At 35.4% G+C, this 27,671-nt stretch overlaps 1 protein-coding gene and 1 non-coding gene across 8 annotated transcripts in view; one reads left to right on the top strand and one right to left on the bottom strand.

The window, feature by feature from the left end:
• The window catches only part of Myo9a (myosin IXA), a 271,547-nt gene that overhangs the window by 220,545 nt on the left and 23,331 nt on the right, over positions 1–27,671 (top strand). For all 7 annotated transcript variants that reach the window (XM_010627374.3, XM_010627384.3, XM_010627393.2 and 4 more), the window contains 9 exons: positions 2,234–2,376; positions 5,001–5,224; positions 6,268–6,384; positions 7,926–8,114; positions 9,487–9,534; positions 20,607–20,718; positions 22,923–22,984; positions 24,302–24,494; positions 27,130–27,258. In XM_010627374.3, the coding sequence (XP_010625676.1) occupies positions 2,234–2,376; positions 5,001–5,224; positions 6,268–6,384; positions 7,926–8,114; positions 9,487–9,534; positions 20,607–20,718; positions 22,923–22,984; positions 24,302–24,494; positions 27,130–27,258 (1,217 nt within the window). The remainder of the gene's footprint in view (positions 1–2,233; positions 2,377–5,000; positions 5,225–6,267; positions 6,385–7,925; positions 8,115–9,486; positions 9,535–20,606; positions 20,719–22,922; positions 22,985–24,301; positions 24,495–27,129; positions 27,259–27,671) is intronic.
• On the bottom strand, positions 21,814–21,919 carry LOC117283404. Its single transcript, XR_004514379.1, has one exon. It is a non-coding gene; the product is annotated as a U6 spliceosomal RNA (small nuclear RNA).

The following is a 27,671-nucleotide window of genomic DNA, read 5'->3' as shown; positions in this document are numbered from 1 at the left end:
GAACATGTATCTGGAGATAGAAGGTTAAAAGTATACATTTAATTTATATTTCCTTCGCAAATTTGCTAAAATAACCAAACCCACAATGGATGAAACAAAACAAATAAAATTAGAAGTGTAAATGTCTTAATAGGCAGGAGAAATTGAATCTTAAATCAACTGGGTAAAAGTGACAAAGAAACACCTAGCTCCCTGACCTCCCCATTCTTAGCATAAAACAAGAAGTGCATTCTTAGGGTAAAAAACAGATCTCTTGACTTAAAGTTTACCACATAGCACTAAGGACTAAAGCATGTATTTGGAACAAGATTTAATGACTTACACACTGAATGTAAAGATCCCCCAACTTTTCTTTTTTGTTCAGTTTCTGCATTTCCTTTGCCCTCTAAGCCTGTGTGATTCAGTCTTTGAACTTTTGTCCACCCTGCAAGGAAAGACCTGAAGGAAGTTGCTATTAGGGGCTCTTCCTACAAAGTTGAATATCCAGGTAACTCTATAAGAATACCTAGTTCCAGAAGTCCATCAGTGCACACTAGAACTTCCAAGCAGCACTGGGGGCAATTGTCAGAGGTTTATTGGGGATTGAAGCAAAAGCCTCTCATATGCTAGGCAAATACTGTGCCACTGAGCCACATCTCCAGCCTGTAAGCAACATTTTAAAACCTTTCTTTTAATCATAACTAGATACCAGTTATTACCATATATGTGCAGAAATACCTTATATTAAAGAAACCAGCTTTGGCATGGTGTGGTGCACACCTGTAATCCCTGCTACACAACAGGCTGAGGCAGGAAGGTCACAATTTAAAGGCTTGTCTCAAAATTTAAAAAAGAAAAAGGACTGGGAATGCAGCTCAGTCAGTAAAGTATCTCGCATGTTCAAGGCCCTGCATTTAATCTCCAGCAGAAAGAAAGAAGAAAGGAAGGAAGGAACAAACAAGGGAAACTACTCTAGAATGGGGCAGGTCAGAAAGCTCTGGCAAGGATTTCTCCAAGAAGGTGAAACTGCCAGAGTTCCTAATGTATTTAACGTAGTGGAAGTGAGGTATATATACAATGATGAAACACTTAAGAGGTCAGTTTTATGCAGAAAAGTAAGCAAATATAAAAGTAGTTTTCATAAGCCAAAAAACTCTCCAGAATAAAATAGGTCATGCTTCAACAGTGAATATTATTTGTATGGTAAAAATGAGTACTGAATAGTACTAAATGTAAATACTGAATATTGATCTAACAAATTATCGTACTTGGAATGGAGATATGATGGGAGTGATGGAGCATTCGTAATCATTTTCTGTGGTCATGATATGATAGAAATAGAAGCATATTAAACATCAGAATCAGTTATATTCAGGAAGATTGCCTCAAAGGAGCAGGAAATAGGGTGTGAGAGTAGTAGATGGATACTGTATTTATAATAAACCTTGTAGGACGGTTTCTCTTTAGAAGATGAAAATACATAAGTTTGGTAATAAGTATTTTGTAAGAGGAAGAGATAGGACAGGAGAAAGAAGCCTCCATTTGCCTATGTGGAAAATATAGATAATGATGCTTCTTTATCATGGAAGTTGTAAAAATTAGAAATACTGTCTATGAAGCATAATGTATGTCTTCTAATAGATGCTCAGATTTTTGAAATTTCATTTTAGTGCTCTGATTCACAAGTCAGTGTATAAATAAGCCTCCTACTACAAGGTTAGAATACACCATCTATGGTCAGTAAATGTAAGCTGTTATTATCTCAAGGTACTGCCTTGATTTGTGTGAGGAAAGGCAGTACAAAGCATGAAGAGGCAATATAGTATAGTAGGTACGATTTTCAGTTTTGTCACTCACTGGGTATGTAACCTGTTTTTAAGTCTCTAGTTTTTCACTTATGAACCACTTAGGGTACAGTTTGAGAATCTGTTACTCTGAATGCTTAGAATCAGAAGCGTTTCAGTTTCACATTTTTCAAATTTTGGAATATTTGCATGTACATAATGTTTGAGGATAAGACCCAAGTCTAAACATAAAATTCATTTGTTTCATATACATCTTATATACAGGTACAGATGATTTGGTGCAGTGTTTTTAGTGCCCCTGCATTTTGGCTGCAAACTATCATTTAAGGTCAGGTGCAGTGTTCTCCATGTGTGATATCATATTCTCAAAAAATTTTGTATTGTAGGATATTTTGGGTTTATGTATATTCCACTTGTAAAAGTTTTTTTCTTTTTTTTCTTTAAAATAGGCCTCAGAGAGCTAAGATGAGATTCTGGGCCAAAGGCAAACAAGGAGACAAGAAGACTACGAGAATAAAACCTGCCACCCAGTCAGAGGTTTTGGCACTCTTTGCTGGCTCAGATATGATTCCAGCTCATCAGTTTCCGGAGGGTAAAAAATGAATAAAGCGGGGTGTTTGTCTTTATAATTTTTGTTTTTTCTTTCTGAAAGTTTTCTATTCCTCTAATTAATATTCATAATAGCAATCTTGTTGGCTAAATATTCTAATATAAGATAGAATCAGGGTTGTTAAATTGCTTCCTTAATTGATAAAGTTACATACCTCTATCTGAAGCTCTAAGAACACGTGGCATAAAACAGTGATGCAGTAGTCACGTTAAGAATGGTTGAGGGGCTGGGGATTTATTTAGCTCAGTGGTTCCGCCGCCTGCCTTGCAAGCACAGCGTCCCAAGTTTGATCCCCAGTACCAAAAAAAAAAAACCCAAAAACCCAGAATAGTTGATTCAGTCTTAAGCAAGGCTTTGTTTTCGAAACTGCAAATATTGAGCCATCAGTCATCTAGCTAACAAATTGAGTGCTTAGTACATGCAAGGCACTGTACTAAACATGTTTTTTCAGGTTTCCCAGTTTATAGATGATAAAGGAGTCCAGCTCCAGAGTCCATATTTTTGAGCATTACTAAATGCTGTTTTATTAGGTGTCTGCTATGTATACCATTTTCTTGCAGATGCATGTCACTTTATAATGTATCTGTTAGTTTGGGGGACATGAACAATAATACACTTGAAAGTACCCAACTGTTACTCCAAGAATTCCAATAATCCCAATATTAAATTACCCGTTTTTTCCAGACATATCTGAGTTTTTAGCTACTATATAAACATGAAGTTATCTTCAACATGTTTATACATCAAAGGGCTGGGGATTTAGCTCAGTAGCACTGCACCTGCCTAGCAAGTGCAAGGTCCTGAGATTGATCCCCGGTTTACCATCCCCCCCAATCCAAGAGATGATCAGAGATAGGTACATGGTAGTGGTCCTAGGAGGAATCTGTTATCTCTTACAGAGAGATAGAACAGACCTACTAACAATATGCAAACAAATTACTCATATTTAGAATAAAATACAGGATAAGGAGGAAAGATCATCAGGCTTCATATAGGAATGGACAGACTGAACCCTTTTTGACTCTGAAAGAGTGGCAGAGATGTAGACATCTCTTTTTTTGTGTCTTGGAGCTTTGTTTCTGTCAGCTGTCAAACTAATGTAAAGAAAAACATTAATTTGTTAAGTAGATATTCCAGGTTCAGTTGGGAAAACTTAATTCCTCACCAGTGTGTTCCAGAGGTGCTACATTCCTAAATTCTGATCAGATTGACAGTAATTATTCTGAAGTTTTTCTTTTTCACAAATTTTTTTACTGCTAATTCCCAAGAAAGAAAGACATAGTAAGTTCTTTATTTGAAAATATAATTAGATATCATTGTGGGTTTGCTCCATAAAGACAGCTGTATAAAAGGATTATAGCTTTTTACTTACATTTGGATAGCCATTTATCAGGGAAGCCCTGGTTTTTAATGGTTAACTGAAGTTACAGCGCTTCTTTAGAACCATTACAAGAAAGGAGCTGACTGCCAAATGAAGTAACTAGATATGTAGTAGTCATATAATAGAATTATGATCAGTTGATGCTGATTAAATGTACCTGTATCTTTATATTCTTTATTCTGGCGTCAAATCTGAGATTGTTTGTCTCAGTTCCTGCCCAAAGTGGCATTTAGTATGTAAAGGGCTGCTTTTTGTATATGTGCTGCCAAGGCGAGCACTAAAGGGCTGCTTTTTGTTTTGTTACTAAAATTAGCTTTTAGATGGACAGAGAGTAAGGAACATACAAACAGGTTGTTTAACAAGCACGTGTGAAAGGAGGCCATTATTCTCATTAGACTTCAAATAGGGCTTGGAAAATCTCAATCTAGTTCTAGATTATAACAGATTACATGGGATCTCATTTCTCTGGTGTAAAGAATTGCAGGGAAAAATGGTGTGTTTCAGTGTAATTTACAAAACCAGTTCATTACAGGAATTCTGTGAGAAATTCAGACAGTTATTTGGGGTTTGTATAAGAAAATCCTAAATATAATGACACTCAAAAGTAAACCAACGACTAGGGATTTAGCTCAGTGGTTCCGCGACCTGCCTTGCAAGTACAAGGTCCTGAGTTCAATACCTGGTACCAAAAAAAAAAAAAAAAAAAAAAAAAAAAAAAAAAGTAAGCCAGGTTGCCAGCTATCACCAAATACTGTCAGGGAAGTAGTCATGATTGTAGATCGTAGTAAAGGAGAAATAATTACATAACTTCCTTGGTTTATTGGACTTGTAGATACAGTTATTCTTTAAAACAGATGTAGCAAAGTTTTGACTGGATTAACAGTAAGTATTAAAATGCTTGTGTAGTTTACTTTGTCTTTGTGTTCTAGCTTAATGTTCTGCAAGGTACTCCTACGTAAGTTTTCAGTATTTAACCTCAGCTCCTTAGGAGATACGATAGCATTTCTCACTAAAAAGGGTTAATTCTTAAATATATTTTCTGTACAATTTGTAATCTGGATTTACTACCTGTATGCTTGATTTCAAACATTACTTTGCTTTTTAAATACAGTATTTGCCTGTGTTTCCTTCAGTGACTTACTGATGGAACTTAAAAGAAGGACATGGACATTATCAATATATTTTACTAAATATATCTTTTGGGGTATCCTGTCTTTAATTGTAGAATTAGCTCAATATCAGCCAACACCTCCCTTGAGTCCAGAATTGCCTGGCAGTTGCCAGAAGGAGTTCAAAGAGAACAAAGAACCTTCTCCAAAAGTGAGGTGTAAACGAAGTGTGAAGATCAGCAATGTGGCAGTAGATTCCATGCATTGGCAAAATGACTCGGTCCAAATCATTGCAAGTGCCAGTGATTTAAAAAGCATGGATGAATTTCTTCTGAAAAAGGTATATTTTGCTTGTTAAGTCCCTGAACAGCTTTGGCTGTAGCATGCTTGTATGTAGCAGAATTTAATACCTAGAGATGAAAGTTACGTGTACTTCAGTATACTTTATCATATGATGCATGTAATCATATATCAATTAGACTAGAAATACAAGATTTGAGTTTTGGAGTTTACTATTGATTTCTACTTTATTTTAATTATCACATTACATTTCATATGTGAAGGTGATGCTTCTTGTTGCACATTTGGAGTTGTTTTTCTGGCAACCAATCTCTAGAATTATAGTGTTAGAAAGGATCTTAGAAATCACCTAGTAGTATTAGTAGTAGTTTCATTATATATTTATAATTCTACTTTTGTCTTGTAGCCCGTGGTTTGCACTTTTTAGGGTATTCATTGTTGAAGAGATGATATGTTTCTGCTGTTATAGTTGCCTCTTTTTAAAAAAATTGTTTGTTTGAGACAGGATCTTGCTGTGTAGTTCAAATTGGCCTTGAACTTGCTGTGTAGGCCAGTTTGGCCTCAAATTTGCAATGATCCTCCTACCTCAACCTTCCAAATACTGGGATTATAGGTGTGTGCCATCGCACCCAGTCTCTTTAAAAATTTTTATTTTTATTAATACATGTTTACATTTAATTAATACATTTAATTAGTGCATTATTAAATTCACCATGGGAAGTTGGTACATGCAAATAACACATTCTTTTTATGTCCGCTTTCCTCCCTTCTCCGCTTTCCATCTCTTGGTCACTTACAATTGTCTCTTTTTTTTTTTTTTTTTTTTTTTTTTTTAATGAGACAGGCTCTCTAAATTGTCTGAACAGGACTCAAAATTGTTTTTTTGTTTGTTTTGAGACAGTGTCTCACTATGTAGTTGAAACTGACCTGGAACTCACTGTGGAACCCAGGCTGATCTCAAACTTACAGTGATCCTCCTGCCTCAGCCTTCTGAGGGCTGGGATTACAGGTGTGCCCCACCACACGTGGCTAATTGTCTCTTTTAATTAGTTAATTGTGTACAATTCTTTCTGTGTTTTCCAGATGAATGATCTAGATAATGAGGACAGCAAGAAGGATACACTAGTAGATGTTGTATTTAAAAAGGCCCTGAAAGAATTTCGGCAGAATATCTTTAGCTTTTATTCATCTGCATTGGCGGTAAGTTTGAATATATTAGGAAATTTTCAGTAGTTTAACATATGAAACATTTGATAATGCTCTAGAAAATACATTTAGCTAGAGATATCTCAATTTCCCTTTTTTGTTTGTTTGCTTTAGAGATAAGGACAAGAATATTAAGTGGCCTCAGATTAATAGTGTCCCTAAATTTAGTTCCCCTCACTCCCTAATTTTGACCTGTCATGATTCCTTTACCTCTGTTGTAAGCTACTAACTTGAAATTCTCTGTTTTGTGAAATGTATTATACATTTTCCCCCAGTGCAATTAGGGTAGTATGTGTCCATTGATTTCTGTATAACATTTTGTGTCACTTTGAAATTTACTATATACTTTCACAGGGTATTTGTTATGTTTTAGAAAACTTTTGTTGATAAATTATATAATAATGTTTTGGTCTGTTGACTCATTAATACTCTTTGCCGTATTTATTTTATAAAATAGTAATAACTTTTTCTGTGTTTTTCTTTTGTTGAGTCTCCAATTCACTGTGAAAGGGGAAATCAGGAATACTTATTAGTGTATACTCTTTTGTTAGTACTTTTCTCTGCATAAGATTTGCTGCTGTTTTGGAAATCATAGAGCCAGAGCAAACAAGAATTTCAAAACTATAACAAATAGCCATCTTAAGACAAATGTTTAGGTTTGAGGAAGGAGAAGGTTGTCTACTTTTTTTATAATCCTGCCCTGATGCTTAAAAATCTGATATCTTTTTTGGCTTTATTCCTATAATTCCTAATTAGGGACTGAAAATGTCAAATATTCTAGTGTGCACTGAATCACATGGGAATAGATAGTATTGTGAAACATTGCTAACTTGGTTTTCTAACACTGTTTTTAAAAGTTCAACCTCTAAAACTGAGGAAAATAAAATTTAAATATATATAGTACTTTTTCATCAGTTGCTTTCTTTGTAGATTCTAGATTTCATTTAAATGAATTGAAAGGAATTCCATTTGATTCCTTTGCAAATAATATGAGCATGACAGTCTTGCAGAAAAATAAGTTAAAGGTTATCTAATGTATCATTATACAAAGATTCAAGTCTTTATTTTAGAGTAGTACTGTCTAATCAAGGTCATTTGTGTGGAAATCAGTAATAAAGAGAGATATAAACAGTTTTTACATTTATGCAAAATTAGAAAGCCAGGCTTTAGGGAGCAGTTCTCAGAACCTGCTCAATTATTATGTTGTTTAAACTGCTAGGTCTTTTCTAAAACTTAGGTTTTATTCTGCTTCCATTCCATACCGCAATGGGAGTTTCAAATGCCATGTGATCTCATCACTGTGCTTACTAGAAAGCATATCAGGAGCCTAATCTTTATTCTCAATTTAGTATTATCCATTATAAATTTATTCAGTCTTCTGAATTTAACACATTCCCACCAGTTTGAACCACTGGTGGTACATGCATGACTGTCCTGTTGGGCAGCATGATGCAGTCATTCATGTGTGTCCCTGTCATGAGTGTGTTAGAGAATTCTTCATGAAATCTTGTATTTCTTCTCTTATTTCTTATTAGATGGATGATGGGAAAAGCATACGGTATAAAGACCTCTATGCACTGTTTGAGCAGATTCTGGAAAAGACCATGAGGCTTGAGCAGCGTGATTGGAGTGAATCTCCAGTGAGAGTTTGGGTCAACACTTTTAAAGTGTTTTTAGATGAATACATGAATGAATTCAAGTCTTCTGATAGCATAGCCACAAAGGTAAATGTGATAAATTTTGGTACCTAAAATATTTCAATTATGAATTCCTTTTAAGAATCTGGTTAGGACATCTGATATTTAAGAAAAACATTCACAGAGAACATGTCAACCTAGCGTTACTATAGATCCTTCAAACTCCATTTTGTCTTACAAATTTGTCAGACCATATTTTCTTTTGTATTTTTTTTCTTTCTGTTGTTAGTTTATGTTATTGTACTGGAGATTGAACTCAGGGCTTTCACATTGAGCTTATGGGTTCAGGCCTTACTCTGAGAGAGGGCCTCGCTAAGTTGCTTAACTGCCAAGACTGGATTTGAATTTGCGGTCTGCCTGTCTCAGCCTCCCAGAGTATTATTATCACCAAACCCAGCTGTGAGACCACATTTTCTAAATCCCCTGCATTGAGTATATTCTTTACTGAGTTAAATATATAATGTTGTACCCTCAAAATTGTACCCTTAGCTTTAATAGAGATCAGTCCCTGAATTTCCTTTGAGAAACATTGGTTAGAAATATTTCTCATTGTAATATCTAGTGGTCTTTACCCTAAGGACTTATAAATTTTATTTCCTCTTGAATTAGTTTTTAGGAAAATATGTGTTTTAGCTTAAGGTCATTATTTTATGCAGAAGATTCTTAGCAATTTACAAGGTATTCTCCAAAAAATTGGTGAATGTTTTAAAATGTTTTGTAGTAAAAGACAAAGCCATTTATCCCCCTCACAATATTCCTCTTTCCTTGGAGCACACTATTCTATCATCTTTGGCACTTTCAGAAGCAATTCTGGAAGTCCTCTTCCTGGCTGTTTCTAGTTGCACTGTCATAGCTCCCTTAATGTCCTAAATCAATTCAAAACCTTTACTTTTCACGCTCATTTTCACTTGAGGAGCAAGCCATCACAGATTGTTGTATAATGTAACTATCAGGAAATATATGTAAAAGAGCTTTCCTATGTTGCAAATGATACCTTTTTATGTTTAGCTCTATAATAGTTTTCTAGAAACAAAATGTAGAAAGGGAAATCTTTAAAATTAATAACTAATGGTTAAAATAGTAATTTATATTAATGATACAGCTTCTGGACATACTCATCTGTATTTCGGAAGAGTCTGTATCTTTCCATTTTGTTGCTTTTATTAGCACTGTACATTTGCCTTTTGAAGAATAAAGAGAGTTGTTGGGCCGGGGGTTTAGCTCAGTGGTTCCACTGCCTGCCTTGCAAGCACAAGGATCTGAGTTTGATACCCAGTACTAAAGAAAAAGTAGAGTTGTCTATTACCTGCTGAATAAATAGCTCAACATTTGCAAAGAAGAAGAAATGATGTTTAGTTTTTGTTACCTCAATTTCTTTATTTCTTCCTACCCTTACCAGGTGCCAAAAACAGAAAGAAAGAAAAGAAGGAAAAAAGAAACTGATTTGGTAAGTCTTTTTTTCATTGTAAAAAAGAATTTTCAGGTCAATGGCTTGAATATCCTATAATGTTCCTCTGGATACACTGTATTTTTTTTTTGGTACTGGGTATTGAACTCGGGACCTTGTGCTTGTGAGGCAGATGGCAGAACCACTGAGCTAAATCCCCGACCCTGGATACACTGTATTTAAAGAATAGGTTTTTCAGGTACTTAACATGTCCCTGTGAGCTTAAGCCATTGAAGCCACCCATCAGCAAGACTTACAAATATGGCCCATCGTGTGTTAAGTCATATATGTCTTTAAAATGATTTAGAATGACAAATGTGTCCTGAATTCACTGACAGTAATTGTTTTCAGTGGTGGCTTCCTTAAATAGCAGACAACTGAAAATATTTACTTAGAAAGGTATAACCATAATCTCTTTTCTAACTTGGTCTACTGTCTTTACAGTTTTGTGTTCTGTGAACAGCTCATATAAATGGAATCATATAATTTGTTGATTTTGCATATGGCTTCTTAACATAATGTTTTTGAGGTCCATCTATGTTGTATAGATTAGTAGTTCAGTTATATTATGTGGAAATGTATTTATTAATCCTTATCAATTCATAGATCCTTGGATTGTTTTATTTTTTGGCTACAATGAACATTCATGTATAAGTGTTTTTATGGACATACAGTTTTAGTTCTCTTGAATACAAACCTGAAAGTTTAATTTCTGGGTCGTGTAGTAACTTTTTTTTTTAATGGTATGGGGAATTGAACTCAGGTCCTCGCACTTGCTGTGCTGCTCTCTGAGCTACAATGCCCAGGCCTCATTTGGTAGTTGTAAAGGTTAAAAAATTCAGAAACTGCTAAAGTATTTTCCAAGTGACTATACTATGTAGGGAATTCTGTTCATTTTGCATCCTCATCAGCCCTTCTTGTCTGTATTTTTCTTCCTGCCATTCTGGGCGGGAATGATTTAGTACCCTACTATGGTTTCGATTTGTCTTTTGCACATAATTAATGATAATTCAGTGGATCTTCTCAGTGACTGTTGGCCTTTTGTACTTCTTCTTTGATGAAATTTCTGTTCAGTTTTGACCACTTTTTAATTGGGTTGATTTATTGTGTTATGATATTTCATTATATATTCTTGAGGAAGTATTTTATCAAATACAATATATGATTTATAAATATTTTCTGTTCATCTGTCTTTTGTTCTTAATAACATGTTTGAAGGTTAAAGTTTTAAATTTTGAGGGCTAAAAGAAGAGATAATAATGTCACAACGTAAGTTTTATTAGTGTGGTTTTTCTTTCTTACTACATATCTGTAGTACATAATGCTTACATTCCTTATATGGAGTTGGTACATGTGATAACACATCTTCACTCCTTTTTTCATCTTCTTTTCCTTTTCTCCCACCCCTTTCCTCCACCTCTTGATCCCCTTTCCATTATGAAATCCTAACCTTTTTTTTTAATTTTTGGTACTGGGGATTGAACTCCGGACTTTGCACTTGCGAAGCAGGTGGTGGAATCACTGAGCTAAACCCCTGCCCCCTCCCAGTTTGAGAAAGAGCTATCTTCTGCTCCCTGTTATCTTTTATTGTACTCTTTATTTATAATTTGGATTTCTCATATAAGACAAACCGCGTCATATTTAACCTTGTGTGTCTGATTTATTTCACTTAACATTACGGTGTCAAGGTACATTCATCTTCCTACAAATGACTCAAGTTTATCATTTTTATAGCAGTGTAGTATATAAATACATTGTATGTGAATTTACATTACATGTAAATACATTTTCTTTAAGCATTTATCTGTTGTTGGACATATAGCCAGCTTTCAAAATTTAACTATTATGAGTTGTGCTGCTACAAACACAGCATGTGTCACAGTACTATGATGTCTCTAACTCTTTTGGCGAGATACCTAGAACAGGAGCAGCTGGATCAAATGCAACCTGTAGATTTAGTTTTTTTAGGAATCTTCATACTGATTTCCATGGTGATTGTACTAGTTTACATCCTCACTAACGATGTACGAGGGTTCCTTTTTCCCCTGCTTCCTCACCAGCATTTGTCATTATTTGATTTTTTTTTTTTTTTTTTTTTTTTTTTGGTACCAGGGATCAAACTCTGGTCCTTGCAAGGCAGGCGGCAGCACCACTGAGCTAAATCCCCAGCCCCTATTATTTGATTTCTTGATGATGACCATATTTTCTGGGGATAAGGTGGAATTTCAGTGTTGCTTTAATTTGCATTTTTCTAATGGCCAATGATGTCAAACATTTCTTCATGTATTTATTGGCCATTTGTCAGTTGTCCATTTTTTTATTGGATTTTTATTTTTGTGGGGCCTATTTTTTTTTAGTTCTTTATATATTTTAGTTACTAGTCCTCTGAGGAATAGCCAGCAAAAAAATTTTCCCCATTATGTATCTTTTCTTTTCACTCTGTTGGTTGTTTCTTTTGCTGTGCAGAAGCTTTTAAGTTTGATATACCATTTGTTGATTTTTGGTACTATTTCTTGTGCTAAGGGAGTTCTGTTCAGAAAGTCCTTGCCTGTCTATGTCCTCAAGAGTTTTACCTATTTTATCTTCCATCAAATTATTTCTGTTTTAATATTTAGTTCTTTGAGCCATTTTGATTTTAGTTTAGTACATGGTAAGAGATACGGGTCTAGATTTAATCAGGTGCATATGAATAGCCAATTTTTTGAACACCATTTATTAAAGAGGCTATCTTTTCTCTAGTGTATCCTTTTGTCAAAAATCAAATAGTTGAATGTGCAATGGCATTGTTTTCGCATCCTCTCATTATGTTCTACTGATCCTCCTCTCTGTTTTTGTGCCAGTGCTATGCTGTTTTTATTACTGTACCTTTATAATATAAGCCCAGGACTGTAATGCCTCTGCTTTGCTCTTTCTACTCAGAATTGCTTTTGCTATTCTGAGTCTCTTCTCATTCTATATGAATTTTAAGATCATTTTTATCTAGTTCTATAAGGAATGGTGTTACTTGATTGGGATTGGGTTAAATCTGTGAATCACTTTTGGAAGTATAGCCATTTTGATGGTATTGGTTCTGCCTATCCAGAAACAGGGAACATCTTTTCATTTTTCTGATGTCCTCTTTGATTTCCTTTTTCAGAGTACTATAGTTTTTGTTATAGAGGTCTTTTACTTCTTTAGGTTCATTCGTACATATTTAATTTTTCTTAATGTTATGGTGAATATTTTTTTCTAAGTTCATTCTCAGTGGGTTCATTATTAGTGTGCAGCAACACTATTGATTTTTGTATGTTGATTTTTGTATTCCACTAATATTAATGAATTGGTTATTCTAAGTCTTTAGGTGGGTTTTGGGAGACTTCTATGTAGAGGACGGTCTTATCTGCAAATAATGATAATTTGACTTCCTTTCCTTTTTTGTTTTTCTTTATCTTGTCTAATTACTGTTGCTAATGTTTCAGGTACTATGTTTAACTGAGTGTGGTGGTAATAGACTTCCTGGTCTTACTTCCGATTTTAGAGGGAAAGCTTTCCATTTTTCCCCATGTAATACGATGTTGACCGTAAGTTTGTCATACATAAATAGCTTTTATTGGATAGCAATAAGGTTCTGTACCTATTTTTTCAATTTATTGGTACATGTAAAGCAAGCAATACAGTTACATTTATCATTGGGATCTTGTACCTTTACGTGATGTGTCTTGGTTCTTGTTTTTTCCCCATAGCCCTGCCCTCCCTTCACCCTCTTCATGCTTCCCTATTTACAAAGACTTTGTTTCCATTTTTTCCTTTTTTCACATTTTTTTCTTTTTCCTTATTTCCTTTCCCCTCCCCTTCCCACTTCCCCTTTAGCCATTTTCTTCCTATTTCACACTCACAATTATACCATTTGAGTCTTTCACACCAGAGAACCTATTCAGTATTTATTCAAATGTGTACTATTTATTTCACTTAAGAGTATAGCCTCAATGTACATCCATTTAGCTATAAATGTTTCTGGTTTCTCATTCTTTATGGCTGAGTAGTACTCTATTTTATAGAAAAACTACATCTTCTTTATCCAGTCTCCAGTTGATGGGCATTCGGGTTGTTTCCAAGTTTTAGGCATTATGAACTGTGCTACTATAAACATGGGTGCACATATATCACAGTAGTATGATTTTTAAAATTCTTTTGGAAAGATATCCAGCAGAGAGATAGCTGGGTCAAATGGAACCACTGATCCTAGTTCTTTGAGGTATCTCCATATTGATTTCCACAGCGGTTGCGCCAATCTGCACTCCCACCAACAGTGGAGAATAGTTCCTTTCTTCCCACAGCCACGCTAGCATTTGTTATTGCTTAATTGGAGTGGGGGCAGGGTCTCACTATGTAGTTGAGACTGACCTGGAACTCACTTTATAGCCCAGGCTGGTCTCAAACTCACAGTGATCCTTTTGCCTCAGCCTCCCAAGTGCTGGGACCACCACGCCCAGCCTATTGCTTTATTTCTTGATAGCAGCCATTCTTTCTGGGGTAAGGTGCAATCTCAGTGTTGTTTTCGTCTGCTTCTCTTGAATGACTAGTGATGTTGAACATTTTTTCATATATTTATTTGCTGCTTTTACTTCTTTGTATGAGAAATGTCTGTTCATTTCAGATGCCTGTGTTTGAATCAGATCTTTGTATTTGGGGGGGTCTGACTTTTTTTGAGTTCTTTGTATATTCTAGATAGTAGTTCTTTGAGGAGTAGCTGGTAAAATTTTTTTCCCACACTGTAGGTTGTCTCTTAGCTCTGTTGGTGATTTCTCTTGCGCTGCAAAAGCTTTTTAATACAGTGAGATCCCAGTTGTTGATTCTTTGTGCAAGTTCTCATGCTGCTGAGGATTTGTTCATAAGGTCTTCTCCTATGCCAATGTCTTCAAGAGTTCTACCTACTTTCCAGTAAGTTTAGTGTTTCTGTTTTGATATTTACATCTTTAACCCACTTGGATTTTAGTTTCGTGCATGGTGAAAGATAGGGATCTAGTTTTAGTCTTTGGCAAGTTGAAAGCCAGTTTTTTCAACACCATTTATTAAAGAGGCTGTCTTTCCTCCAGTGAGAATGGTTGGCTTGTTTGTCAAAGATGAAGTAGCTGGTGTTGTTTCTGCATCTTCTAATGTATTTGATTGATCCTTGGGTCTGTTTCTTTGTCAGTACCATGCTGTTTTCATCACGGTGGCTTTGTAGTATAGTTTCAAGTTGGGAATTGGGATATACCCCTGCCATGTCTCTGTTGCCTACAATGGTTTTTGCTATTCTAGGTTTTTTCTGATTCCAAATGAATTTTTGGATTGTTTTCTCAAGTTCTGTGAAATATACTGTTGGATTTCAATCGGGATTGTGTTGAATCTGTATAGAAGTTTTGGAAGTATGGCCATTTTCACTGTTGGTTCTTCCTACCCAGGAGAAAGGCTATCTTTCCATTTTCTTTTAGCCTTTTCTGTCTTTTTTCAGAGCGCTGCAATTTTTAATGTAGAGGTCTTTTGTCTCCTTTGTTAGATTGATTCCTAGATATTTCTCTCTTTTTTGGATGTTATTATGAAAGGAATTATTTCCCTAATTTCTCTCTCAGTGAGTCTGTTATGTGTGTACAAGAAGACTCTTGATTTTTGAGTGTTGACTCTGTTCAGCTAAGTCTAGCAGTCTTTTGGCAGAGTCTTTTGGGTATTCCAGGTAGAGTATCATATCATCAGCAAATAGTGACAGTTTAACTTCTTTCTTTCCTATATTTATTCATTTTAATTCTTTCTCTTGTCTAATTGCTGTGGCTAATGTTTCTAGAAATATATTGAACAGGATTGGTGATAGTGGGCATCTTTGCTCCTGATTTTAGTGTGAAGGTTTTCAGTTTTTGGCCATTTAGTATGATATTGGTTGTTAGTTTTTCATAGATAACCTTTCTCAGGTTGAGGTAAAGACCATCTGTTCCAATTTTCTATAAGGTTTTTATCATGAATGGATGTTGAATTTTGTCAGATTCTTTTTCTGCATCAATTGAGATTATCGTATGATTTTTGTCCTTGACCCTATTAACATATTTACATATGTTGAACCATCCTTGCATCCCTGGGATAAATCCAACTTGGTCAGGGTGTTTGATCTTCTTGATGATCTTCTGTAATCTGTTTGCCAGTATCTTATTGAGTATTTTTGCATCTGTATTCTTTAGGGAGATTGGCCTGTAGTTCTTTTTTGGTTGGGTCTTTCCCTGGTTTTGGAATCACTTGCTTCCAGGAATGAATTTGGAAGTATTGCTTCCCTTTCAATTTAGTTTAAAGAGTAGTGGCGATAGTTCTTCTCCAAATATGTTGTAGAATTCAGCAATGAAGCCACCAGGACCTGGGCTTTTCTTTGTTGGTAATGTTTTAATTACATTTTTAATCTCACTGAATGGATTGGGGTGTTTAGACTTTTTATATCCTCTTTGTTCAGCTTTGGAAGTTCATATGTATCCAGGAATCTGTCCATTTATTCTGTGTTCTCTATTAGAGTACAGGTTTTCAAAGTAGCTATTAATGATCCTCTGGATTTCTGGTGGATTTGTTGTGACTTCACCTTTTTCATTCCTGATTGCATGAATTTGAAGCTTTTTTTTTTTGTTTAGGTCTATGAGTTTGTTGATTTTATTTATTCGTTTGAAAAACCAACTCCTTGATTCATTGATTTTTTTTTTATCATTCTCTTAGTCTCTATTGCATTAATTTCCTCCCTTGTACGAGCTTTTGGTTTGTCTTGCTCTTTTTCTAGATGCTTACTGTTAAGTATTAGTTGTTTATTTGCGCTTGCTATGTTTTCCTACTATGGGCATTTACTGCTATGAATTTCCCTCGTAGAACTGCTTACCTTGTGTCCCATAGATTCCTGTATGTTGTATTGGCGTTATCATTTAATTGTAGAAACTGTTTATTTCTTCTTTCATTTCCTCTGTGACCCAGTGGTTGTTCAATAGGGTTTTATTTAATTTCTATGTGTTTGTGAAGTTCTTACTGTTTCTTATGCTATTGATTTCCAATTTAATTGCACTATGGTCTGATAATATGCATGGTATAACTTCAATTCCTTTGCATTTACTGAAGCATGTTCAGTGAGCTAGCATGTAGTCTATTTTGTAGAATGACCCATGTGCAGCCTGAAAGAATGTGTATTCTGATTTTGTGGGGTGGAACACTCTGTAGACATCTACTAAGTGTATTTGTTCTAAGACTTGGTTCAGTTCTGTTATTTCATTGTTTTTTGTCTAGATGATCAATTCATCAGTGCCGTATTAAAGTCCCCCACTACAATTGTATTAGTGCTTATTTCATTTTTCATATCCATTAATATTTGTTTTGTATAGTCAAGAGAATTAGTATTTGGTGCATATGTATTTATAATTATCATTTCTTCCTCTTGTATTTTTCCCTTTACAAGGATGTGGTAGCCTTCTTTGTCTTTCTTAATTAGTTTTGGTTTGAAATCTATTCTGTCTGCAAGTAAGAAAGCTACCTCTGCTTTTTTCTGGGATCCTATCACATGGAGAACTGTTTTCCGTCGTTTTACTCTCAAGCCTTTGCATTTCTTTGTGGATTAAGTGGGTTTCTTATATACAGCATATTGTTGGATTTTGCTTTTTAATCCATTCTGCCAGCCTGTTTCTTTTGATTGGTGAATTGTGGCTATTAATATTGATGGTTATAACTGTTATGTGTTGCCTTTTCATTGTCATGTTTTTTTCCTGTTGGTGGTTCTTTTATTTTTTTATTTTTCCCTCTCTCCCTCTAATTGTTTGCCTTGCCAGGTATATTTACTCTGTTGGTCCTTATGGAGTTGTGTCCTTCATTTTCTTTTTTCCAGGATATTGTTTACAAGTGTTCGGAGTGCTGGTTTTGTATTCATAAAATTTCTCAGGTGTTCTCTGTCATGGAAGTATTTTATTTCCTCACAATTTTGAAAGATAGTTTTGCAGGATACTTGTCTAGGTTGGAGGTTGGTTTCTTTTTGGACTTGAAATATCTCACTCCAGGCTCTCCTTTACTTGAAGGTTTGTGTTGAAAAGTCTGTTGTGATTCTGATGATATTTCCTTTGCATGTGATTTGTTTCTTTAACTGCTTGTAGTATTTTGTTCTTCTGTTGGGTTTCTGGGATCTTGATTATTTGGAGTCCTATATGCCTCACTTATCTGTATGTCAAATTCATCCCCTCCATTTGGGAAGTTTTCTGTCATTAATTCTGTGAACAGTTTTTTTATGTCATTTATATTTCCCCTGGTACTTCATGGATTCCTATCAAGTCATATGTTAATCCTCTTTGCCTCATCTAAGAGTTGTTGGATTGATTTCTCATGATCCCTTACTGTTTTTAGGAGATCTCTCTTTTTATGGTCACTGACCACAATCCTATCTTCTATATCTGAAATTCTATCTTCACATTTGTTCATTCTGTTGCAAATGCTTTCAATAGAGCTTTTTTTTTTAGTTTATCGGTACATTTTAGGTATACAGTACAGTTACATTAATTATTGGTATCTTGTACCTTTACATGACAGGTCTCAGTTCTCATTTTTTCCCCTTACCCCTGCCCTCCCTTTGCCCTCTTCTCCCCTCCCCACTTACAAACACTTTATTTCCATTTTTTCATTTTCTCCTACTTTTTTCTTTTCCCTTGTTACCTTTCCCCTACCCTTCCCAGTTTCCCTACCCCTTTAGCCCTTTTCTTCGTATTTCACATTATCAATTATCTCATTAGGATCTCGTGTACTATAAAATGGAATACTACTCAGCCATAAAGAATGAGAAATTAGATTCATAGGAAAATGGATACATATTGAGGATATACTTCTAAGTGAAATAAATAAGTCACACGTGTGTAAATACTGAATAGTTTCTCTGGTGTGAAAAACTTAATAGAGATTTTAATCTCCTGGATATCCATTTGAATTTGTTTCATGGATTCCATTTCTTTCCTATTTTGGAAATTCAAGGTTTCTATTTCTTTCCTATGCTGGGAATTCATGATTTCCATCATGGTCCTGAGCACCTCTATTTTTGTATCCGTTTCTGTTCTAGAATCTCTAAATCATATCTTTCATTCTTCTCACCATCTCTGTGATTATCTGGGAAATTATTTCTGTTTTGAATTTTTATATAGCCTCATTCAGCTTTTTTTTTCCCCCCTGTGGTATCCATGCAGGGTATCCAGATGTTTGACTTTCGACTTTTCCACCTCATTTTCCCCAGGGTTTACCTTTGGTGAGGTGGAATTCTGTGTTTTTGACTTGTTTAAATGTCTTTTCATTTCTATTTTTGTCATTGGTACTGTCCTCAGTTTAATTCCTGGGTTAATACTTCAATTTTCCATATATAACTGGTCTTTATTTAGGTTTTGAGTCTCTAATACTCTGAGGTAATCTCATTTTCATTATACCAGGGAGGACAACTGATTACATCATTCATAACACCTTAGTCCAAGTGATAAAATCAGCAACACAATAGCATCAAGCACAGCTTAGAAAATGACAATTTCTGGTAGTTATCAATCTCTCACCTTTAACTGTGTGAATTAAATCCAAATCGAGGGCCATCCCAAAATGTGTTTAGAGTGAGTAAACGCTTCAGTATAGCAACTTTACCCTTCAGATGGGGATTTAGGTGTTGGGGAGGTAGAGATAGATAGGATAGAGAAAGTTTAGAAGTGAGGTCAGAGGACACAGGAAGATCACAGAATCTCTAGGGAGCTGTTGAAGAGAAGTCAGAACAAAATAAACACAAGAACAAAAAACATAGCAATAGGGAGCCTAGAGACTAATCAGTTTCTTTTAAAACTAATGGGAAAAGCTGGGCATGGTGGCGCATGCCTGTTATCCCAGCGCTCCAAAATCTGAGGCAGGAGGTGAGTTTGAGACCAGCTACATATTGAATTCCAGGTCAGTCTCAACTACATAGTGAGACCCTGTCTTTTAAAAGAAGAGAACATTTTTAGTTGCATTGATTTGGGTTTTTCCTTATTTTAGTAGATCGGTATGGTTTTTTTATTCATATTTTAAATTTTTCCATGTTTGCAGGAGATTATGATTACATTTATCACGGGGAGTTGGTACATATACCTAACACCTCTTAATTCATTTTACATGCCCTTCCTGTCTTTTTCCTTCCCCACCCTTATGTTCATATTCTGGTTAACCTTTGAACTATCATTTTGTTTGTTTGTTTGTTTTTGTTTTGTTTTGTTTTGTGACAGGGTCTCACTATGTAGTTGAGACTGACCTGGAACTCACTATGTAGCCCAGGCTGGTCTTGAACTCAGAGCATCCTCCTGCCTCAGCCACCGGAGTGCTGGGATTACATGTGTGTGCCACCACTCCCGGCTGAACTATCATTTGTTAATCTTTGGCATAGTATCATTGTCTGAAAGGGCTATTAAAGTATTTCCCCGTTTTCCAGTTTCCTATCTGTATGAAGCTGGATTTTCTTCATACTGTTCAAACCCAGTCGAATACTGCAGTAGATCTAGGGCAGAAGTGGATCAGAATCCAGATGTCTGTCAGTAAGCCAGACATTCAAGAGATTTACAAAAATAAATTATACTTATTTTTTTCTCTGATGTCTTTCAATACAGTGTTATGTTGAGCTGCAAATGTTTATTAATTTTCAGTGAATTAATTAAAAATACTTTAACTTTTTTGTCTTTAGTTTTGTGTGGTAAAGACCAATAGGTATGACTCAATGAACAGGGGCTTTTGAGTCATCAGTATTTTCAAAGTGTGAAAGGTTTCTGGGGTTAAAAAAAAAAGTGAACAGTGAGAAGTGCTGCTTTGAATTGAACATGTAATTGACACATAAAAAGCAGTTTGTTGCATTGCTTTTTCTATAAATTGGTCATATTTATCTGTATAGTTAGCTTTTTGAAAACAAGAACCATATATTGTTTTTCTCAGACGATCATAATTCTCCACTAAGAATAAATATCCAGTGAAGACTTAGGAAGGGATTGGAGTATTTTCCATTTGCTGACCGTGTTAGGGGAAGCATTATAGTGTATTGGCTTTAAGATAAACAGTTAAATTTTTTCACTCAGGTGGAAGAACACAATGGTCATGTCTTTAAGGCCACCCAATACAGCATCCCTACATACTGTGAATATTGTTCTTCTTTGATATGGATAATGGACCGAGCCTCAGTTTGCAAATGTAAGTATGAGAGATCTTTGAGGAGTTTTTTAAAGTACCTAATATCTCTATATCCTTGAGTTTTTTTTAATATCTTTTTTTTTTTTTTTTGGTTTTTTTTTTTGAGATAGAGTCTCACTATGTAGTTGAGACTAAACTGGAACTCACTGTGTAGCCCAGGCTCTTCTCAATTCAAACTCACAGCAATCCTCCTGCCTCAGACTCCCAAGTGCTGGGATTACAGGCCTGTGCCACCATGCCCAGCTTCTTATATCTTCTTTAATATGAAAGATAATTCACACTACCTACTTCTTTATTCTCTTCTTAGTATCATATTCTGTTTTACTCACTCTCTGTATCCAAACAAGGTACAGGGTATTACATAGTCACTGAGAACCTTATCTTTTCAAACTCACTTTATCTGAAATGTTTCTTCCCCAGATCTTAGTATGCTTTCACATTCAGTGAATTCATGTTGTCATCCATGTTACCTCCTCAAAGAGCTCTTTACTTACTCTTCTATCTCGATTGCAACTCTATTCACTAATCCCTTACTCAGATTTGAGTCCTTGTAACACTACCACCTTTTGTTAAAATGTCATTTAGGTTAAGCTCCAATTTATTAGTATGAAATTATATTAAGTATTCATTCATTTTTCTTGATTGATTTTCAGTTTGTCTCACCAGACATATACTTTACAAAGTCAGGAAACTTATCTGTCTCTTCTTAGTGGGTTAATATAAATGTTTGTTGGGTAGATGGATGTACTGCTGCTAGATGGATGGAATTTTAGATTATAGTAAAAAAGATACTTTTTTTTACTATAATCCATTCACCAGAATATGTAAATCCTAAAATGTGAGAAGAGATTCTTCATGGGTCACCTTGGTTCTAGCTTTAACTCACACTTCTCTTGTTTATTATTTATTCTTGTGCTATCAATAATTCTGTGAGGCTTTGCTTTTACTAGCAGGCCAGAAGTGAAAGGGAATATTAAGCAGGACTGGGACCAGTGTGCCAACAATAATAGTCATTTTGCTGTAGCAAAATCACCACTTTCTTGGATCTGTTGCCTGGTTTTATGGTTCATCAACAGTTTTCTTTTTTATTTTTGTTTTAATAGTGGATGCTTCATTGGTTTGCATGTCATCCTTACCCAGGAGCCATGGACAGATCTCTGAATGATTACAGTTTTAGTACATGTGCTACCGAAACAAGCACTTCTTTTCATTTTATTATCAGTAGTCTAAAAAAAAAACTATAAAGAGAATGAAAGTAGGAAGTAGTTTGAAATGTACTTCACTATTTGTTAGTCTAGTTCTTGAAGGTTTAGTCATTTCTTCTGTGATATAATGCTGAAAGTTTAAGGAATTTGCCTTTTTATGACTTTTAAATGAGCTTGATTTAATTTCTCCATGGAATTGATTTGCTTTGTGATTAATGGTGATTCCACCAATACTGTGACACCTCGCCTTCTTAATCTTAGCTTTGAAAGCCTAAGTGATACGTTAGAACTCAATTAAGGATATTCAAGTATTGGTAGGCAGGAGCCAGAGATAGTGAAGCAGAATGACATAGGCCACCTGTGCTCTGAGTATCCTCCTCATGTGTTTCTTCCTGCTCTCAGGCTATCCAACTTCCCTTTTATCTACCACTCCAAGAAAGTATTTTTGTTCTGAAGTTTTTGTTTGTCTCATCTTCCCAATCACAACTGCTGTTTTTATATTCTGGTTCTTACAGAGTTCTATTCTGGATGTTAGAATAGATGAGGCCTTTCCTCATTCTTAATGTGTACTACCTGTTTTCATTTCAGGGAGGGTCTTTGAGAGCAATGCCTTCTTACTCATGAGAATGATCCTTAAGTCATTTCTGGTATTTTAGCAGGTTGTAATGCACCTAGGAAAAGATGAACACTAATTTGTGAGTCAATCCACAAAGGCAATTTTCCTTTTGGAATTTGGGAGTTACTTCAGAAAAGGACTAGCATTCTTGAAATAATTTTAGTGCTTTTTTTTTATTGATAGTGACTAGAAGTGTTAGGTGTGTTTTTCCAATTTAGTTTTCCCCATTAAAGTGGGTTAAAAATCCTTCTTAGTTGTTAATGCATTGCAGAGTGGGGGGAGGTCTCAGATCTAAAAAACTTTTGAAGAAATACAAATACAATAAATTCTTGTCGATGAGTTGTAGATGTCTAAAAATGCTACATTCCTAACCTGTTTTTCAGTATGTAAGTATGCTTGCCATAAGAAGTGCTGTCTGAAAACCACAGCCAAGTGCTCTAAAAAGGTAAGAAATTATTACCTGTCAGTAACAATATATCTGTAGGTCTTTTACACTCAGAGAAATCAAAGCCTGTTTGGTGGTGTGTAGAACAATGATTTTTAACTTTTAGGCCAGAGCTATTTTACCTTTACTATAGGTAAGCTGATTGATTTTTATAAGACACATTTTGAAATACTGTACTTTTAGAGGTTTTTTCTTCCTTTACGCTCCTAAATTTTCATAGGAATTGTCGTCCTCACAGTGGTAGACTGCAATAAAAGATAAACAAATGTAAACATAAACAGCAAAGTGCAGAAATGTAATTTGTGCTTTTACATATTTCTGCTTGATTATTGTACAGATAGATTTCAAGTAAGTAACCATTTTTTTAAAATTTCAGGCCTTTATGGATGTGTAAACATCTTTTTATTACAGACAGTTATAATATGCAAATTTGTACTGTTACATAAATGTATATGCTTGTTGCTTACAATGTGCTAAGTTAATTTTAGTATATGTGCTGCTGAAGTGAGCACAATGTACTGAGTTTAAAAGTGTGGCAACTGGTGGCCTGAATTGTTGGGTTAGGAGGAAGGAAAGATTTTTTAATTTGGTACCAGGGATTGAACTCAGGACCTTGCCCTTGTGAGGCAGGTAGCTGCACCACTGAGCTAAATCCCCAGCCCCAGGAAGGAAAGCTTTACACAAAAGGTTTTAATTTCAGAGGTTATACCTGGCCTTTTTTCTGTGAATTACTTCAAATCATTGTAAGAATAAACAGTTAAGTTGTAGTCACAACTGAAGCTACAGTTAATAAGGCCTAGGATACTAGTGAAACTATTAAAGATAAAGAGGGAGTTACAGCACTAATCATGGGCCAGTATGTGTTAGTCTTTTTTTGCCTTTGATTATGAAATCAATTTTCAGTAAAGGTTATCTTTGAAACATCAAAGCATTCTTGGGCTTCAAAAATTTTTGTCAACTCTGATTGGTATAGAATGTAGAATCATGAATTTCTAATGATACTTGCTAAATGTTTAGGCTGTTTGCCCCAAAACCCAACCTTGTTCTCCTACATCCAAAGCTCACCTTTGTATGGAGAGATTTTTGACAGGAAAGAAGTAGCAGCCGATTGCCATTGCCTCTCTTCTCTACTTGCTTTCTTTAGGGAGCTCCTAGTAGGAAAGGATTGAAACTAATATTGTACTTTTTAAAGTCTAATTTCCTTTCCTATCCTCTTAACTTCCTGGAAATCAAAAGAAGTTCCCCTTAAATAATTGGCTAAGCTCATTTAAAGATGTTCAGTGCACTTTCTGAAGAGAAAAATTATCTTCCATTTAGTATGATCCAGAGCTGTCACCTCGACAATTTGGGGTTGAACTGTCCCGTTTGACAAGTGAAGACCGAACCGTTCCTTTAGTGGTGGAAAAGCTCATAAACTACATTGAAATGCATGGCCTTTATACAGAAGGTATTTACCGAAAATCTGGCTCAACTAATAAAATCAAGGAGCTTCGACAAGGTCTGGATACAGGTAAGCCTGTTCTCTTCAAACCAAGACCAAATACCATGGACCCTTGAGTTAGAACTGGCCTGACACAGAAACAATTTGGGTTAATTAAGTTAATGGAAGATTCACGTGTATTATGGTAAACATCCAAATCTCAGCTGTATTGACTTAGTTACAACCAGCCCTTGGGAACCGATTGAGTTCATATGTCAAGGGTCCATGGTACTTGTATTTAAATAAGTAATTTCAGACTCTTCAGTTTGTCATTATGTATTTATTGATCCGTACAGTCAGAAGGATGTAATATTTTCTGTGGTCCTCTCATTTTGTGTCTTTCTAAAGAATCTTGATTTTATGTTAATTCAGTACACATGTATCACATGTATCATTTGTATAAACTATTGATAGGTACTTGATAGACATCTCATTTAGTCTTTTCAACATCCCACAAAGGGCTTGATATCTTTAATTTTTGAAGAAGATAAATTTAGGATCAAGGAAATTAAATAGTAGGTTGTTGGTGACACAAGGCAGTGCTAAATGATTTTGGGGGGGTACTAGGGATTGGACTCGGGTCCTTGTGCTTGCAAGGCAGGCGATGGCACCACTGAGCTAAATCCCCAGCCCACTAAATCATTTTTTAATAAACTGCAAACAGATCTATGAACTAAGCATATTATTCCAACCCCATTTACAGATGAAGAGATTGACACAGAGGTTCTTGTCCAAAGACTATTCACCAGTGTTACCATGTTGGGATATGATGTCTTCTGAATCCATAGCTAACCTTATTGCCTAGTAGTCTATATTATTCTGATTCTAGATGTTGCTGTTTTCAGTGCCTCTTCCTGCCTTCCTACATTGATGACATAGTTTTAAACTTGGTAGTGAGTTGAACACTTGCCTGTGTAGAGATCTAGCCTTAGCCCTGAAATGTATGCAGGGGGTTGACTTTGGTTTCATTCTCAATTTCTTTTCAAGTCTATTGCTATTAGAAAAGGATAGTTCATGTTTGTAGTACATGATGATTGCATTTATTTGGGGGAGTTGGTACATGTACATAATACATCTTAATTCTTTTTTTTGTCCCCTCCCACTCCCTTCCCTGTCTGCTCCTTCCAACTCTTAGTCCCTTTCCCATTTGCAAAAGCTCTGTTTTCATTTTTTTCTTCAGTTCTTTTTTTCCCATCTTCTTTCCCTTTCTTCCTTACCCCTCCCTGTCTCTTGTTCCTTCATTCACTTGAAGATCTCCCAACTCCTCTTTAGCTATCTTCTGTTTTACTTTTTATGTATATTTTTTAAATTTCTCATATAAGAGAAACCATGTGATATTCAAAATTATACATTTTACTTATTTAATGTAACATCATGGTCTCAAGGTGCATCCATTTACCTATAGCTGCCTCAGGTTTATCTTTATGGCAGAATAGTACCCCATTGTGTGTAAATACCTAGTTTTATTTATTCATCTGTTGATGGGTATATAGGCCATTTCTAAGATTTAGCTTTTATGAGTTGTGCTGCTATAAACATGGGTATGCATGTATCCCTGTAATATGATGACTTTAGCTCTTTTTTTTTTTTGCTATTTTTTTTCAGCTTTAATTGAGTTTATTGGTACATTTTAGGGATATAGTACAGTTGCATTCATTGTTGGGATCTTGTACCTCTACATGATAAGTCTTGGTTCTCATTTTTTCCCCTTGTCCCTACCCTCCCTTCACCCGATGACTTTAGCTCTTTTGGGAAGACACCCAGATGGCGAATCGTTGGCTCAAATGGAATTGCTATTTTTAGCTTTTGCAGAAATCTTCAAAACTGATTAGAACACTGATTTTCATAGTGTTGTACTAGTTAACATGTACAACAACAATGTAGAAAGGTTCCTTTTTCCCTATATATATCGCCTCACCAGCGTTTGTTATTACTTGATTTCTTGATGATAAGAATAGCCCTTTTTGAACCAAATGAGGATAAAGCCTATCTTTGTGTGTCAGGAACCCACCTACCACAGTGCTGTTTCTTAGGAGCAAGTCAGTGAGGAATTGGTATGCGAGCAAGAACAGAAAAATCCTTGGTGAAACTCAGGCAGGATATTCTGTCTCCCAGAGACTTGGTCTACTCCAGTTTGCAGGCAGCTGTCAATTTTATCTTTTGTACTTTGGAGCAGCACAAATGAAAATCATTCATCTGTATCCACCCAGTCATCTGATGTATGTAACCTGAGGTGTTTATATGGAACAAGGTGAAGATGTTTCCTTCACATTGCTTAGGCTCATTTATCACTTCCTTGTCATCTCTAAATATGACTTAAAATCAGCCTAGTGTTTTTAGGAAAAGGCTTGCCTTCTTTCTATTGTCGGTCCATATTAACAGTACAAAAATTGAGAACAAGAATTTAGAAACATTTGTAGCAGTTTAACAGTCTTTAGCATCAAAACACTTGTTTTATTTAAACATCTCAGTTTACAACAGATTAAGAAAACAGTTTCTTCACATTTAGAAGCATTGTTCCAAAGCACAGAACTGAACTGTAGATAAGTTTTTCAGTTTGATTAAGAATCTTGAAACTTCTTTTAATGATGAGAGTTTCTAAAATTATTTATTTGAATCTATTTGCATGTTTTGGCTTTGTTATTTACCTCCTGTCTCTAAATAGATGCTGAGAGTGTAAACCTAGATGATTACAACATTCACGTCATCGCAAGTGTATTCAAACAATGGCTTCGAGATTTGCCCAATCCACTCATGACTTTTGAACTCTATGAGGAATTTCTTCGAGCTATGGGTAAGCACAAGTTGCCTGGGTTAGAGGGAGGGGCTACACTTGAGAAAGGAAGGCTATCGTTAGTTCAGTATTGATTATGAAGCCATTCTCTTATGGCTTAGCCCTTAGAGATTCAATTGGTACCTTTTGATAGTACAAAACTGGCAGTACTGTTACATACTGAGATACTTACTTTTTAGACACTTAAAATGTCACATTCTGAAAGGTTTCTGAGTGAGCCACTTTATTGCTTCTCACAAAGCGATTATAAAACACTGAAAAATTAAGAGATTTAAGAGTAGTGTAGCATTCATTTAAATTGTGAATCTGAGCAAGAATGTGTATAAAGCTCTCTATTTTATGCCAGGCCAGGCAGGTTTTGGAGAGTGGCTTCTCAGTGTCCTGGGTATGTAGGATCTAGATGGTCTACCTAA

The sequence above is a fragment of the Fukomys damarensis genome, unplaced genomic scaffold (assembly GCF_012274545.1).
Source record: "Fukomys damarensis isolate Sample0158 unplaced genomic scaffold, DMR_v1.0_HiC HiC_scaffold_25, whole genome shotgun sequence".
In the NCBI taxonomy this organism is placed as follows: domain Eukaryota; kingdom Metazoa; phylum Chordata; class Mammalia; order Rodentia; family Bathyergidae; genus Fukomys; species Fukomys damarensis.
The sequence above is the reverse complement of the archived record's forward strand: the minus strand, read 5'-3'. Positions and strand labels throughout refer to the sequence as shown.